The following is a 12,102-nucleotide window of genomic DNA, read 5'->3' on the forward strand; positions in this document are numbered from 1 at the left end:
TCACCACTATCCGTGCTACTAGCTTCATATCCATTTCCATTTGCTCCATCTTTTTGTAATAGTTTTCCATGTGGCATTCTGTCAAATGTTTTTGCAAATAAATTACCTACCCTTTACAATGAAAGGATAGGGATGCGACATACAGTATCGCATCCCTTTCCTCTCGTTGTTGAATTTTACCTTTAACCTATTTTTCCAATATTTTAACAACCACTCCTGATATAAACTGGTCTGTTGTGTGCTACCTTTCTCTAATGGAACTGTCTTACTCTCTTTCCACTCCCCTGGAATCCTGCCCAAGCTGAACTTAGATGGAACAATGTCATCAGAGGCAATGCCAATTCTCTTGCACAATTATGTAGTACTGCTGTATTAATATTGATATTTTCAATATGCTGAACACCTCCTGTTCATCTACCTCAATTTTGGTATACTTCTCTCACATTAGCAACTGCAACATCTCCACCTGGGTAATACACCTTCTCAAAATGATCACTCAGCAACTCAACTGTTTCTTTTGCCTCTATCACCTTCCTACCATGAGCATTGTTTAAAGTCATCCTGTAGTTTGCCCACCAATTAGAGATCCCTCGACACTTCTGCGCATGTCAGAAAAAGGAGAATCCATTCCGATAATAGAGTAATCAATTTGTCTTCTGGGATTTATTATTACAGGTCGGAAAATTTAGCTTTTCTTTTACGAACATTGCTGTTTTTAAAGTGTAACTATTTTGCTTGTATAACAGTTGGAAAAATGTACGTAGAGTATTAACAAAATTAAAAAAGGTATAGCATTAAACAAAAATTTAACTAAGTTTATTTTTAAGAAAGTTTTCTATAAAATAAAAATAATTATACAGAAAAACAGAAATTTTTTCAAAAGAACTTAGATATTCTAAACTTACAGTTGAGAGAACTGAGACACTTTAATGTCCTAAACCGATTAATTATTTATGACTTGTTGTGACTCTTTTAACAAACCCATGCAAAAAAAAAATGTTGAAAAAAAATACCATTATCAAATCCTTTTAATCTTCAGAGTCATCTGAATCGGTGTCCAGATCGCCATCACTTTCACTTAAACTGATCACCAAAGGTTCGCATAATTCTTCGATAATTCCGTCTCTGTCCCAATACATATTTTTTAATGAGATGACATGAGAGCAATATTTTCCCCAGTTTTGAACTGTAATACTTTCATTCGCCTGTTCTGAAAGCTGAAAAAGTTTCAACATGTCAATATCCCCAGTTACGTTGTGAAGGAGAATGAAACTTTTCACTTCTGCCCAAACATACTCAATAGCATTAATATCGCAACGATATGGTGGTAGCCTCAAAGCTAGAAATCCATGCTCTTTGAGCATTGTGTCGAATTTAAATAGTTTAGTTGTGGGCGAGTTTCTTTTGACCAAATTAAGCAATTCAATTTTTTGCATATCTGGGGAATGAGAAATGTTATTTACAGAGAGCCAATCGATAAGAACTTGCTTCTTATTAGACCAATTTGGAACTTTGTTTAATCGAATAGAGTGATATGAAGCATTATCAATTATAACAACAGCATTTTTAGGTAGGTTTGGAATCAGGTTTTTCTTCTGCCCACTTTTTGAAGATCGTAGAATTCATTTGCCCATGGTAATCTCCAGTAGTTGAATTGGCTTTGTATAGTAAGTTTGAATTCGGTAAAAAAAAAAAAAAAAACCCATTTCTCCACCCGCACACAAAATTATTATGCGCCTCGAGGCATTTCCGGTTTGTAGCACTCCACATTCTTCTTTAGACTGCCAATATTTTTCATAAGTTAAATTACTATTAATCCAAGTTTCATCTAGATACACAATCAGTCATTTCTCCTCACTGAAATGTCTTATTGCTCTCAAATACTGCGTTCTAGATAAAACAATGTCACTTCGCTCCATGATAAGTTTCCTTTTATTCTGGGACTTTTTAAAACAAAATCAGATTTTATGAAGTATTTTCCTTAAAGTTTCTCTTTTCTAACGAAAATTAATTTTTTCTTTAAGCACAGGAATCAATTTTGAAACAGTTGGCACTCTTTTCTCGACCACGTAAAATTCGTGAATAACATCTACATCAAAATCATTCAAAGCTACGGTTTTGATGTTTTTCTTTCTCTGGCGCTTTTTTTTTTTTTTAGGAGATTTAAATTTTGGCTTACCTTCACCTTTTGATTCCCTACAAATTCTTTTAACAGTCGACCCCGATATGCCCGCAATTGCACTTGCACGTTTTATGACTTGAGAAAGGGGAACAGGGAGACGGCCTTCTGACGATTCTTTTTCTCTGAATGTCAGTACATTATTCAATATTCTTTTGCAAGAGCTGCTGAAACGTTTAACAACAGAACTTGTTGACTGTACTGGATCCATCATACAAATTAATAATAAAAAAAATGCAAAAAAGCGACAACAGAAATCAAGCTAGTACTAGTACAGCGACAGACAAGAAAGCACGTGATTTTGTATGTTGGCGACCAATTCATATATCCTTCATTTCTTTCTTCCCCTTCCGCATGAATCAACTGTTCTTGGCAAAATGCCAAGGAGAGACTTACAAACGGTGGGTGAACTATACCATACTCATTTTTCCTCTTGCTTGCTATACACACAACAACAACAAAAAAAACTGTTGACCTGTTTAGCTAATTTTCTCTCATATTAATGGATTAATAGATTAACCCTCTTATGCCGCTAAATGTGGAAGTTAAAGGCTTAAGTTTGATACAGTATACACTTATCTGTTACAGAGCACTATTGTGACATCTTTAGGCCAAATAATGTAATATTTGTATTCTGTAAAGATAGTTGACATTATTCTAATGTATTAATCAGTTCCATACACTTTACAATATAGAAAAAAAATTAATGAGTTTGATATCAGATATATATTATATGATAGAATTATTTTATCATAATAAGCAATCTGATCTGTATGTTTTGGTATGCTTGTTGCATATAGATTCCAAAAGAAGGGAAGATGTTCAAATCAAATGCATTGTTGTTCGTGATGTTAGAAGGCTATTATGGATGTGCGTCTTCTCTCCAGGCAAGTAGTTTACCATAACGTTACATAGAACCTTACAGTAATGATATTTATTTTGTCATAGCTTAGGAAGAACTTAATTACAAGTCTGATAAAGTATAACAATAGTATATTCCATCTATTGTATTCAGTGACTATATTTTTGTTAACTGCTTAAACATCTGATTGATATTCAGATCTGGATAAAAGTTTCTTGGCATGAAATTTTATATTGGTTTTTCCTCCCACCTTCTGCCACTCCTTTGTTCTTTTATTATTATTATGCATGGGCACCTCCATGCAGTCCTAACACACACTCATTGTGAAAGACCCAAACTATCCAACACAATAACTATCCTACCTCTCCTTGAAGCCATTAACAGACAAATCACTCACAGCTGATTATCCCATTCCATTATTCACTACTCTCCAAGCAAAAAATTAGTTTCCAAACCCTTGTTATCTACACTCTTATCCAACTTCCAGGGATGATCTCTTGTTCTGCCCACTAGTTAAATGCAGATACATTTCCCCTGCATTAATCCTATAAAATCCTTGAAGTAACTTAAATGTCATCTGTGATCACATATCACAGATTACTCACCATCTTGGTCACTCGCCTCTGGATCCTCTCTACCACTTCATCCTCAAGAAACTCGGGTGACGAGCATAGTAAACTCAGATGTGGTCATATCCAGGTATTATAAAGAGAAATAATAACTCCTTTTCTCTGCTTGTTAGTGTGTTCTTTAATAACCAAGTAATCCTGTGTTCTGCCTTGGCTACTTTAGCAATATACCTTCTAAATTTCAACTCTCTATTACACCCAAATCCCTCGCTTCATTAGTTTCCTGGAGTACAGTTCCCTCAGTGTAGTACACAGCTTGTAATCTTTGTATCTGAAAATGCACAGCTTTAGACTTTTCCATATTAAATTGACATCCATTGACTTCATCAATTTCCTGGAGTACAGTTCCTTCAGTATAACAACAGTAGTCCAAATAATGTGATATTGCTTTCTCTAGAAAGGGGGGAGGAGTGTTATTGATGATAGCTGATGAGCTTCAGCCAAGGAGTATAGAAGTTGAACTGCAGGATGGGGAAAAAAGCACATTTGAGGCTGTTTGGTGTGAGATACAATCTAGCAGAACAAAATATACAATTGGGTGCTGCTATAGACCGGGTGATGGAGTGGATGGTGGGGATAGTATGCATAAGCAAATAGAAGAAATGAGTGGAAGGAGGGCAATTATTATGGGTGATTTCAATTATGGTAACATTGACTGGAAAGAGGAGAGGGCACATGGGAGGAAGGAATTGGATTTTATGCAGTTATTAAGGGACAACTATCTATGGCAACATGTATTGGAAAATACCAGGGGGCAGAGAGTGCTGGACCTAGTAATTGCAACTGAGAATGTAGCTGTAACGAACATGACCATGTTGCCACCAATTGGTGAGAGTGACCATAAGGTCATGACTTGAGAGGTGGCTAAAGGAGTCGAATTTACAATTAAGACAGGGTACATGTGGAATTACCGGGCTGGTAAGTATGACAAGCTTAGGTGTGTGCTTGGCTCAATGCCATGGCATGTAAAACTGCAAGGGCTGGATGTTGATAGTGCATGGGAGGTGGTTAAGAACTGTTTGCAGGAGGCAATGGTTGACTGTATACCAAGAGTCCGAATAATAAATCAAGTAGGGGTTAAATGGATGAATAACACTATTAAGCTTGAGCTGCAAAAAAAGAAACAATTGTGGAGGGAATTTAAGGAGAAGGGTGACCATCAGGTGCATGAACAGTATAAAGCTCAGGCCAGGATGGTAACAAGGGTCGTAAGAAAAGCAAAAGCAGATTACGAAAGGAAATTGGCCATGCAGGCTAAAGAGAACCCCAAACAGTTTTTTCAATATGTTGCAAGTAAAAGGAAAAATGCTCATGGTAGAATGATCTTAAAAAATGCTGAGGGTAGGGAGGTAACTGAATCAGTCGATGTTGTGGAATTACTGAGCGAGCACTTTGCAAGAGTATATCATCCAGGTGGTGACTTTGCGGAAATGGAAGAACCAACAGCTTATACTGGAATTGTGATGAATGAGGTAGAGGTAACTAGTCTATTACAGAACCTCAATGTCAATACATCTGTGGGATTGGATGGTATACCAGCTCGTGTCGTACGTGAAGCGGCCAAAGAATTGTCAGTGCCCTTGACCATTTTGTTTAATTTGAGCCTCAGGACTGGGTCAGTCCCAAGGGAGTGGAAAGAGGGGAAAATAGTTCCACTGCACAAAGGTGGTTCCAAGGCTGCTGTTGAAAATTACCGGCCAATCAGCATAACAGGAATCATTATCAAGGTCTTAGAGAAAATAGTCAAGAGGAAAATACAAGATTGGATAGAAGAAAATGGGATACTGTATCGGGGACAGCATGGTTTTGTGAAGGGTAGGTCATGCCTCAGTAACTTGCTCACGTATTATAACACAGTGACGACTGAACTGGATAAGGGTAATGGGTTTACAGTGATTCTGCTGGACCTTGCTAAGGCCTTTGACAGGATACCACATGGAATTCTAATCAGTAAATTGCAGCATATGGGAATGGACATAGGGTTGGTGAGATGGATAGGAGGGTGGTTGACGGAGAGATATCAGAGAGTGGTTTACTCTGGAGTAGAGTCCACAAGACGGCCTGTGACTAGTGGTGTACCACAAGGATCTGTTCTTGGACCACTGCTGTTTAATTTGTTCATAAATGATATAGGAAAGGATCTGAGAGGAACAGTTCATTTGTTTGCGGATGATGCGAAGTTGGGTAGGGCAATAGTGAATGCAGATGACATCAAAATTTTGCAGGATGATTTGGATAGATTGGAGGTCTGGGCTAGGGAGAATGGATGTCAATTTAATGTGACAAAATGTAAGGTTATGCATTTTGGGGTGAAAAGATTGGAGGCAGTTTACTGCATTGGTGGAACCGTGCTCCAGGAAATTGATGAGGCACGAGATTTAGGAGTGTTGGTGGATAAGGAATTGAAATTTAGGGGACACATTGCAAAAGTGGCCAAATCAGCTCATCAAATCACTTGGTTGCTGAAGAATACGTTGACAAGCAGAGACAAGCAGGTTATTGTTCCTCTGTATCGAGCCTTGATAAGACCTCATCTCGACTACTGTGCTCGGATTTGGTCACCTAGGTTTCTTCTTGATGGGGAGGAGGTGGAGAGGATCCAGAGGCGAGTGACCAAGATGATAGCAAGTCTGTGGAATGAACCGTATGAGAACAGGTTGAGGATTTGTGGGTTGCAAAAATTGGTTGATAGGCGGAGGAGGGGAGATATGATTGAGACATTCAAATTACTGAAGGGTTTCTATAAAATTAATTCAGAAGATATTTTTGAGAACAGGGCTGGTTGTGGGAGGACTAGGGGACATCCATGGAAACTGGGCAAAAGTGTGGTTAGTAAAGGTGTTAGAGCTGGGTTCTTTACTTTTAGAGTAGTGAATGAGTGGAATGCGCTCCCTGAGTCTGTGGTGGATGCTGTGACAGTGAATGAGTTTAAGGCGAGGTATGATAGATAATGTATGAATGTCGAATAGTTGTGATGAAAATGATTTGGGACCTCCCTCGATGAGTCTAATGACTCCCTGGAGTTGCCCGTAATAATAATAGATACCACTTGACTATCCCCCATGTACTGTGAACATGGGCAGACCTTTATGCCATCGTACTGCCTTCAAGCTGCTTCATTTTTGTGTAAATTGCCAGTTTCATGCTCAGTCATCTGTAAAATAATGAATGGGGAAACCATTATAGAATATTAATAGGAAAAATAAAACAACGGATTTTGAGCTCTGTAATTCAAAATCCACATTTCTTTGCCTTTCCTAGTAATGTTCTTGATAAATTTGAATTTTAAGAATGCTAAAAAAAAGAATCTGGATTAGATTTTTGTTAGCATTCTTAAAAATAAATAATTTTAAAAATAAATAAATAAAAAATGTTATTTTATAGATAGCAAGTAAAACGTTTTAGTTTAGTAAGAAACTTTCCACTTATTTCCCATCCTGTGAAATGGCAGACTGTCGAGAGAGAGAGAGGAACACCCATTTGACAGATGTGGTACACTTGCTTTATAGAAGAAATTAAAACTGTTTGAACATTTTACAGTGTGATTGGGAGTAGCAGTACTAACTGTTCATGGAGTTCTGTAGTATTAGTAGCAGCAGCAGCAGCTCTCATTGAAGCACTACTTAATAATTATCTCATTGGAGAAGAAAATTATAATAAAATATTATGTATACTTCTCTATCTTATTATTTTTTCACTGAAAGACAAGAAATGAGGAAATCAAATACTAATTCAGTACATATCCTAACTATATCCTGATATTCTTTATACAATAATCTCTTCTCACATCTTTGGTAATACTTTTACAATCCTTCCCAAAAAATCTTTGTTCGTATTCAAGAAGTAGTTAGATTAACTGCCAGTTTATTTTACCTATTATGAAAAATCTCTGACGTAAGGAGCTGAAGGATCTTCCTCAGCCATAGCCAAGTTAGCCAGTCTTGGGTGTAGACAGCAGGGTTTTTTCCCCAGTTTATTCTGGGGTGTTTCATCCCGCAAAGCAGACAAACTGGCCTTGAGAACTTAACGCTACAGGCCATAGGATATACCGGGACATAGGGCTGACCACCTTATCCTGTAAACGGATTGAGGTCCGATGATCAATGGACCCTCGACACCGCAAGGTAAAAGAGGGTATAAAGAAGATGAGATGAGATGAAAAATCTTTTAACATGAATGCCTAAATTATATTTTCATTGGATCCCATGTCTTTTAGAACATGCTATCATCCTCTGTCTGTTGAATACAAATTCATGAAGTAACTTTTCTTTTTCATTCATCTTTCATGCATATTTCACAGAAATTAAATACAGTCTGCACATATTCAAGTCCCATTAAATTTTTTTTTTTTTTTTTTTCCACTCTTTATAATAATACAGTGAGAATTATTTTGGGTTTAGGAATCTTAAATTACTATGTAAAAAAAAAAAAAAAAAAAAATAAATATATATATATATATATATATATGGAGGGGGTTTTTCTTGTGGTTATAATATCATTTTGTTCTAGTTGTTTATCAGATCTTTCCAGCCCCCCTCCCCTCGTGTGTGTGTGTATATCAGGGGCAAATATTCTAGGTGTGCGGTGCTCATCCACAGAATATTAATATCACATATTATATTGTTGCATTTATTCCCATTAAAGATTCCCCTAATTGTTTCCTGACGTGATTCCTAAAATTAAACACAATATACTTATGCTTCATGAAGAGGGCACTTTTCGACGCATAAACATTTGTGTTAATAGCCCAGGTGTGCATTCAAAATACATACACCTTTGAGCCCTTTGAAAAGTTGTACAGATGGCACATCAGGTCAAATTCTCATTGTTCTTGTAGTATTAGACTGCTCAGAAGGCGAAGCAGAGTGAGCTCTGAGATAATAGCACCTAGAGGCTGTGATTGATTATTGTATCAACCAATCCAATTGAACATTGTCATTTGTCATGAGTTACTATTTTTTTCTGAGTTTCATCTGATTTGCGTGCATGAAGTGTGACCTGACGTGGTAGGCAAGTTTTTAATATATAATTTTCCATAAATTTATAACTTCTTTTTTTTTTGCCCATATTCACAATGGGAAACAGTGTTGATGATCTACTGAATGTCCTGTTTTCTGCCAGAACTTTTATGGATTGTATGATTGTACTTGAAAGAGGTAAGCCTCGTTCTTCTCCTCCAAATTTACAAAGCATGCACAAAGATGCAAAAACTGAACATATGAGACACTTCTCTGTTTCACAATACAGTACTGTAGAATGGTTAACTGGATGTGATGTGAAGTGTGGTCAAGACTTTTTTTGTTGGCCTTGTTTATTATTATCCAGAGAGAAAGGTATTTGGAATAAGCATGGATATTCTGACCTTAACCATTTAACAGCATCAGCACAAAAACATGAGCACTCCCAGTCACATGTTCAATCACTTTTAAATCTCAAGATGTTTGGAAAACAAAGAATTGATACTTTCTTTGACAAACAAAGAAAAATTGAAGTTATCCATCATAATGGACAGGTAAAGAAAAATAGAGAAATTTTAAAAAGATTAATTGATGCTGTATACCAGGAGTGTCAAACTCAAATTGGACTGTGGATCATTTGCTATAAAATTGTATCTAAAGTGGGCCGCAAAAAATTTTCGTCTAAAAAACCCTGCACTAATTAGAATCGAAGGAAAGTGAAAAAATGAGTCTAAATAAATTGGAAAATTAATAACAAAAATTTTATTTAGTCTAAACATTACAAGACATAAAATAATATTATAATGATTGACAACTCGAAAAAAAAAATAATATAAAGAATATTTTATTATATTAATATTTACAATAGATAGCATTTAATCCAAATTAAAACGAAATTAAATTTTATTTAAATAAATCAAATATTTATATATCTATACATTCTAAAAAAAAGTATAAACTCATTAATAACCATCACAAAAATTTACAGAGCATCCTGTTAGTTTGAAATTTTGTGTTTGCATTGAAATAATACTTCTATATATATATATATATATATATATATATATAGAAGTATATATATATATATATATATATATATTTCTTTTTTGCCATGGGGGGGGGGGAGAGCTTATATTTTGAATTTTTAAATGATTTTTTAAATGTTACTGAAAATATTTTGGGGAAAAATTATATTTTTGGGTTAAAAAAAAAAAAATATATATATATATATATATATATATATATATATATATATATATACCGGTATATACTTGCATAATATAATTATAATAATTTAATTTCAGTATTTTATTTTTTTCCTGAAAACTTGACAACGTTTATTATTAACCAGCCGGTCAAAATTTGGAGTCAAAGATTGTGAGCGAAACCTTTCTGCCATAATGACCTTCGTTATGGCAGAAAGGTTGATGTCGGTTAATCTTGATTTGTTACCTTTCATACATGAGAATAATTGTTCACATGCATAGGTGCTTCCAAAATAACATTTGCTGCAAACTATTTTATTTCTGGATATTTTTGACCTAAATAACTGTATATTTTTGGTACACCAAGTTCTTGGTATTTCACTTTTAGAATGGAATCATTTTGGAAATCAATAAGTTCTATTCGAATACAAATAGGAGCTTTTTCGAAATTAAAGGAAAAAGGATCCGTAAAAAGCGAAAAAACTTCTTCTTGCTCCTTGAAATCTTTAAATCGCCTATCAAATTCTTCTTTAATTTTTTCTAGTTTGGGACGATATTGAAAAAAGGTAAACTTTGATTCTTGTTGTTCAACTGTTCACACATAGGAAAATAATTTAGAATATTCTCTTTTAAATGATTTTGAAACAAAACTAACTTACATCTAAAACTTGCCAGTGTATTATCATACATGTGTGTGTTATTAACTGATCTTTTCCCTGAAGTTTGACATTTAAATCACTCAAATGTCCTGTAATATCAACTAAGAATGCCAGATCTTGTACCCATGTCTGATCATTGAGAAATGCAACATCATGATTTTTCATTTCTAGGAACAATTTTATCTCCTCTAAAAGTAAAAAAAAAGCTTTTTAAAATCTTATGACAAGATAACCAACAAATCTCTGTGTAATAAGGTAGCCCTTCAAATTCACTCTCCAAGTCTTTTAGAAATTGTGCAAACTGGCGGTGATGGAGGCCTCTGGATCGGATGAAGTTCACGGTATTTGTCACAGGCTTAAATATGCTGCTCATTTCCAACATTTTGGAGCACAGGACCTGCTGATGAATAATGCAGTGGAAAGATTACAGTTTTGGAATGTCTGGATACATTTCCTTTAACTTTGCTGCAAGTCTTGACACAAAACCTTTATATTTGCTTGTCATTGCTGGAGCACCATCAGTTGTCGCTGCTACGAGCCTGTTCAGAGGAAGTTGATATTTTTCAAAAATGCCCCACACGGCATCAAAAATGTCTTCCCCCTGTAGTGGCTCCATGAATGGGAATCATTTCCAAGAACTCTTCAGTAATATTCATATTGTCGTCGCAAGCCCGAAGAAACAAAGCAACTTGAGCCACGTCGTGAATATCGAAACTTTCATCAAGTGCAATTGAAAAACACTGTACGCTTGCGGATATTTCTTGCAACTGGTCATGCAGATTATCTGCCATTTCGGTTATTCTTTTGATCACAGTATTTTTGGACAAAGAAATATCGTGAAATACTTGCACGTTTTTGGGACATATGTTTTCGGCTGCTTTTATCATACATTCCTTAACCAAGGAACCATCACTAAAAGGTTTGGAATGTTTCACCAATAAATAGCTGATTTCATGACTGGCTCTCACTGCTGATTCATTATCTTTCATAATTTTTGAAAATACTTGTTGACTTTGATGTGAATTCTTCATAGTTCTTAATTTTTCTTCTCTTGGTTTACCCTTAAAGCGTGAATATTGTTCTTTGTGAATTTTATCGTAGTGCCTTTTTTTATTTTATTCTTTGGCGACACTAATTGTTTCGTTAGAAATAATGCACACAATTTTGTCCTTTGTTTCAGCGCAGAAGTAATTTAATTCCCATTTTTCTTGAAATTTTCTCCTCTCATCAGCAATTTTTCTTTTTCTTGTTGGCTTGGAAAGCGACATTGCCTCGGTGAATAAATATAGTAGTAATATTATTAACAATTTTTATAAAAATGTTTGAATAAAATCACACAAAACTGTAGACCAGTGCACGATACTATTGCAAATAAAAAAAAATAATAATAATAAAAGGGATTCGCTCACTGCTAGATTGTCGTTGAATCGTGTTCGGCACACTGACTTCAAAGATCACTGATTGACCGTAGCAGGCAATTATAAACTCATAGCTGAATTCCCATGAGTGCGTATGCTGCGCGTCACGTGAACAGCTGGTAGCCAATAGAATTCAACTTTTTCAGCACGCTACCAGCAGCGTGCTGTAAATTAACAATGAAAGCATAAATA

General features: G+C 35.4%; 1 protein-coding gene across 4 annotated transcripts in view; it reads left to right on the forward strand.

The window, feature by feature from the left end:
• The window catches only part of Uvrag (UV-resistance associated gene), a 247,078-nt gene that overhangs the window by 128,679 nt on the left and 106,297 nt on the right, over nt 1-12,102 (forward strand). For all 4 annotated transcript variants that reach the window (XM_090413519.1, XM_090413518.1, XM_090413517.1 and 1 more), the window contains one exon: nt 2,980-3,066. In XM_090413519.1, coding sequence (XP_090269645.1) covers nt 2,980-3,066 — 87 coding nt within the window. The remainder of the gene's footprint in view (nt 1-2,979; nt 3,067-12,102) is intronic.

Source organism: Typopeltis vanoorti, chromosome 24 (assembly GCF_054136105.1).
Source record: "Typopeltis vanoorti isolate ZY-2024b chromosome 24, IOZ_Tvanoo_1.0, whole genome shotgun sequence".
Lineage (NCBI taxonomy): Eukaryota > Metazoa > Arthropoda > Arachnida > Uropygi > Thelyphonidae > Typopeltis > Typopeltis vanoorti.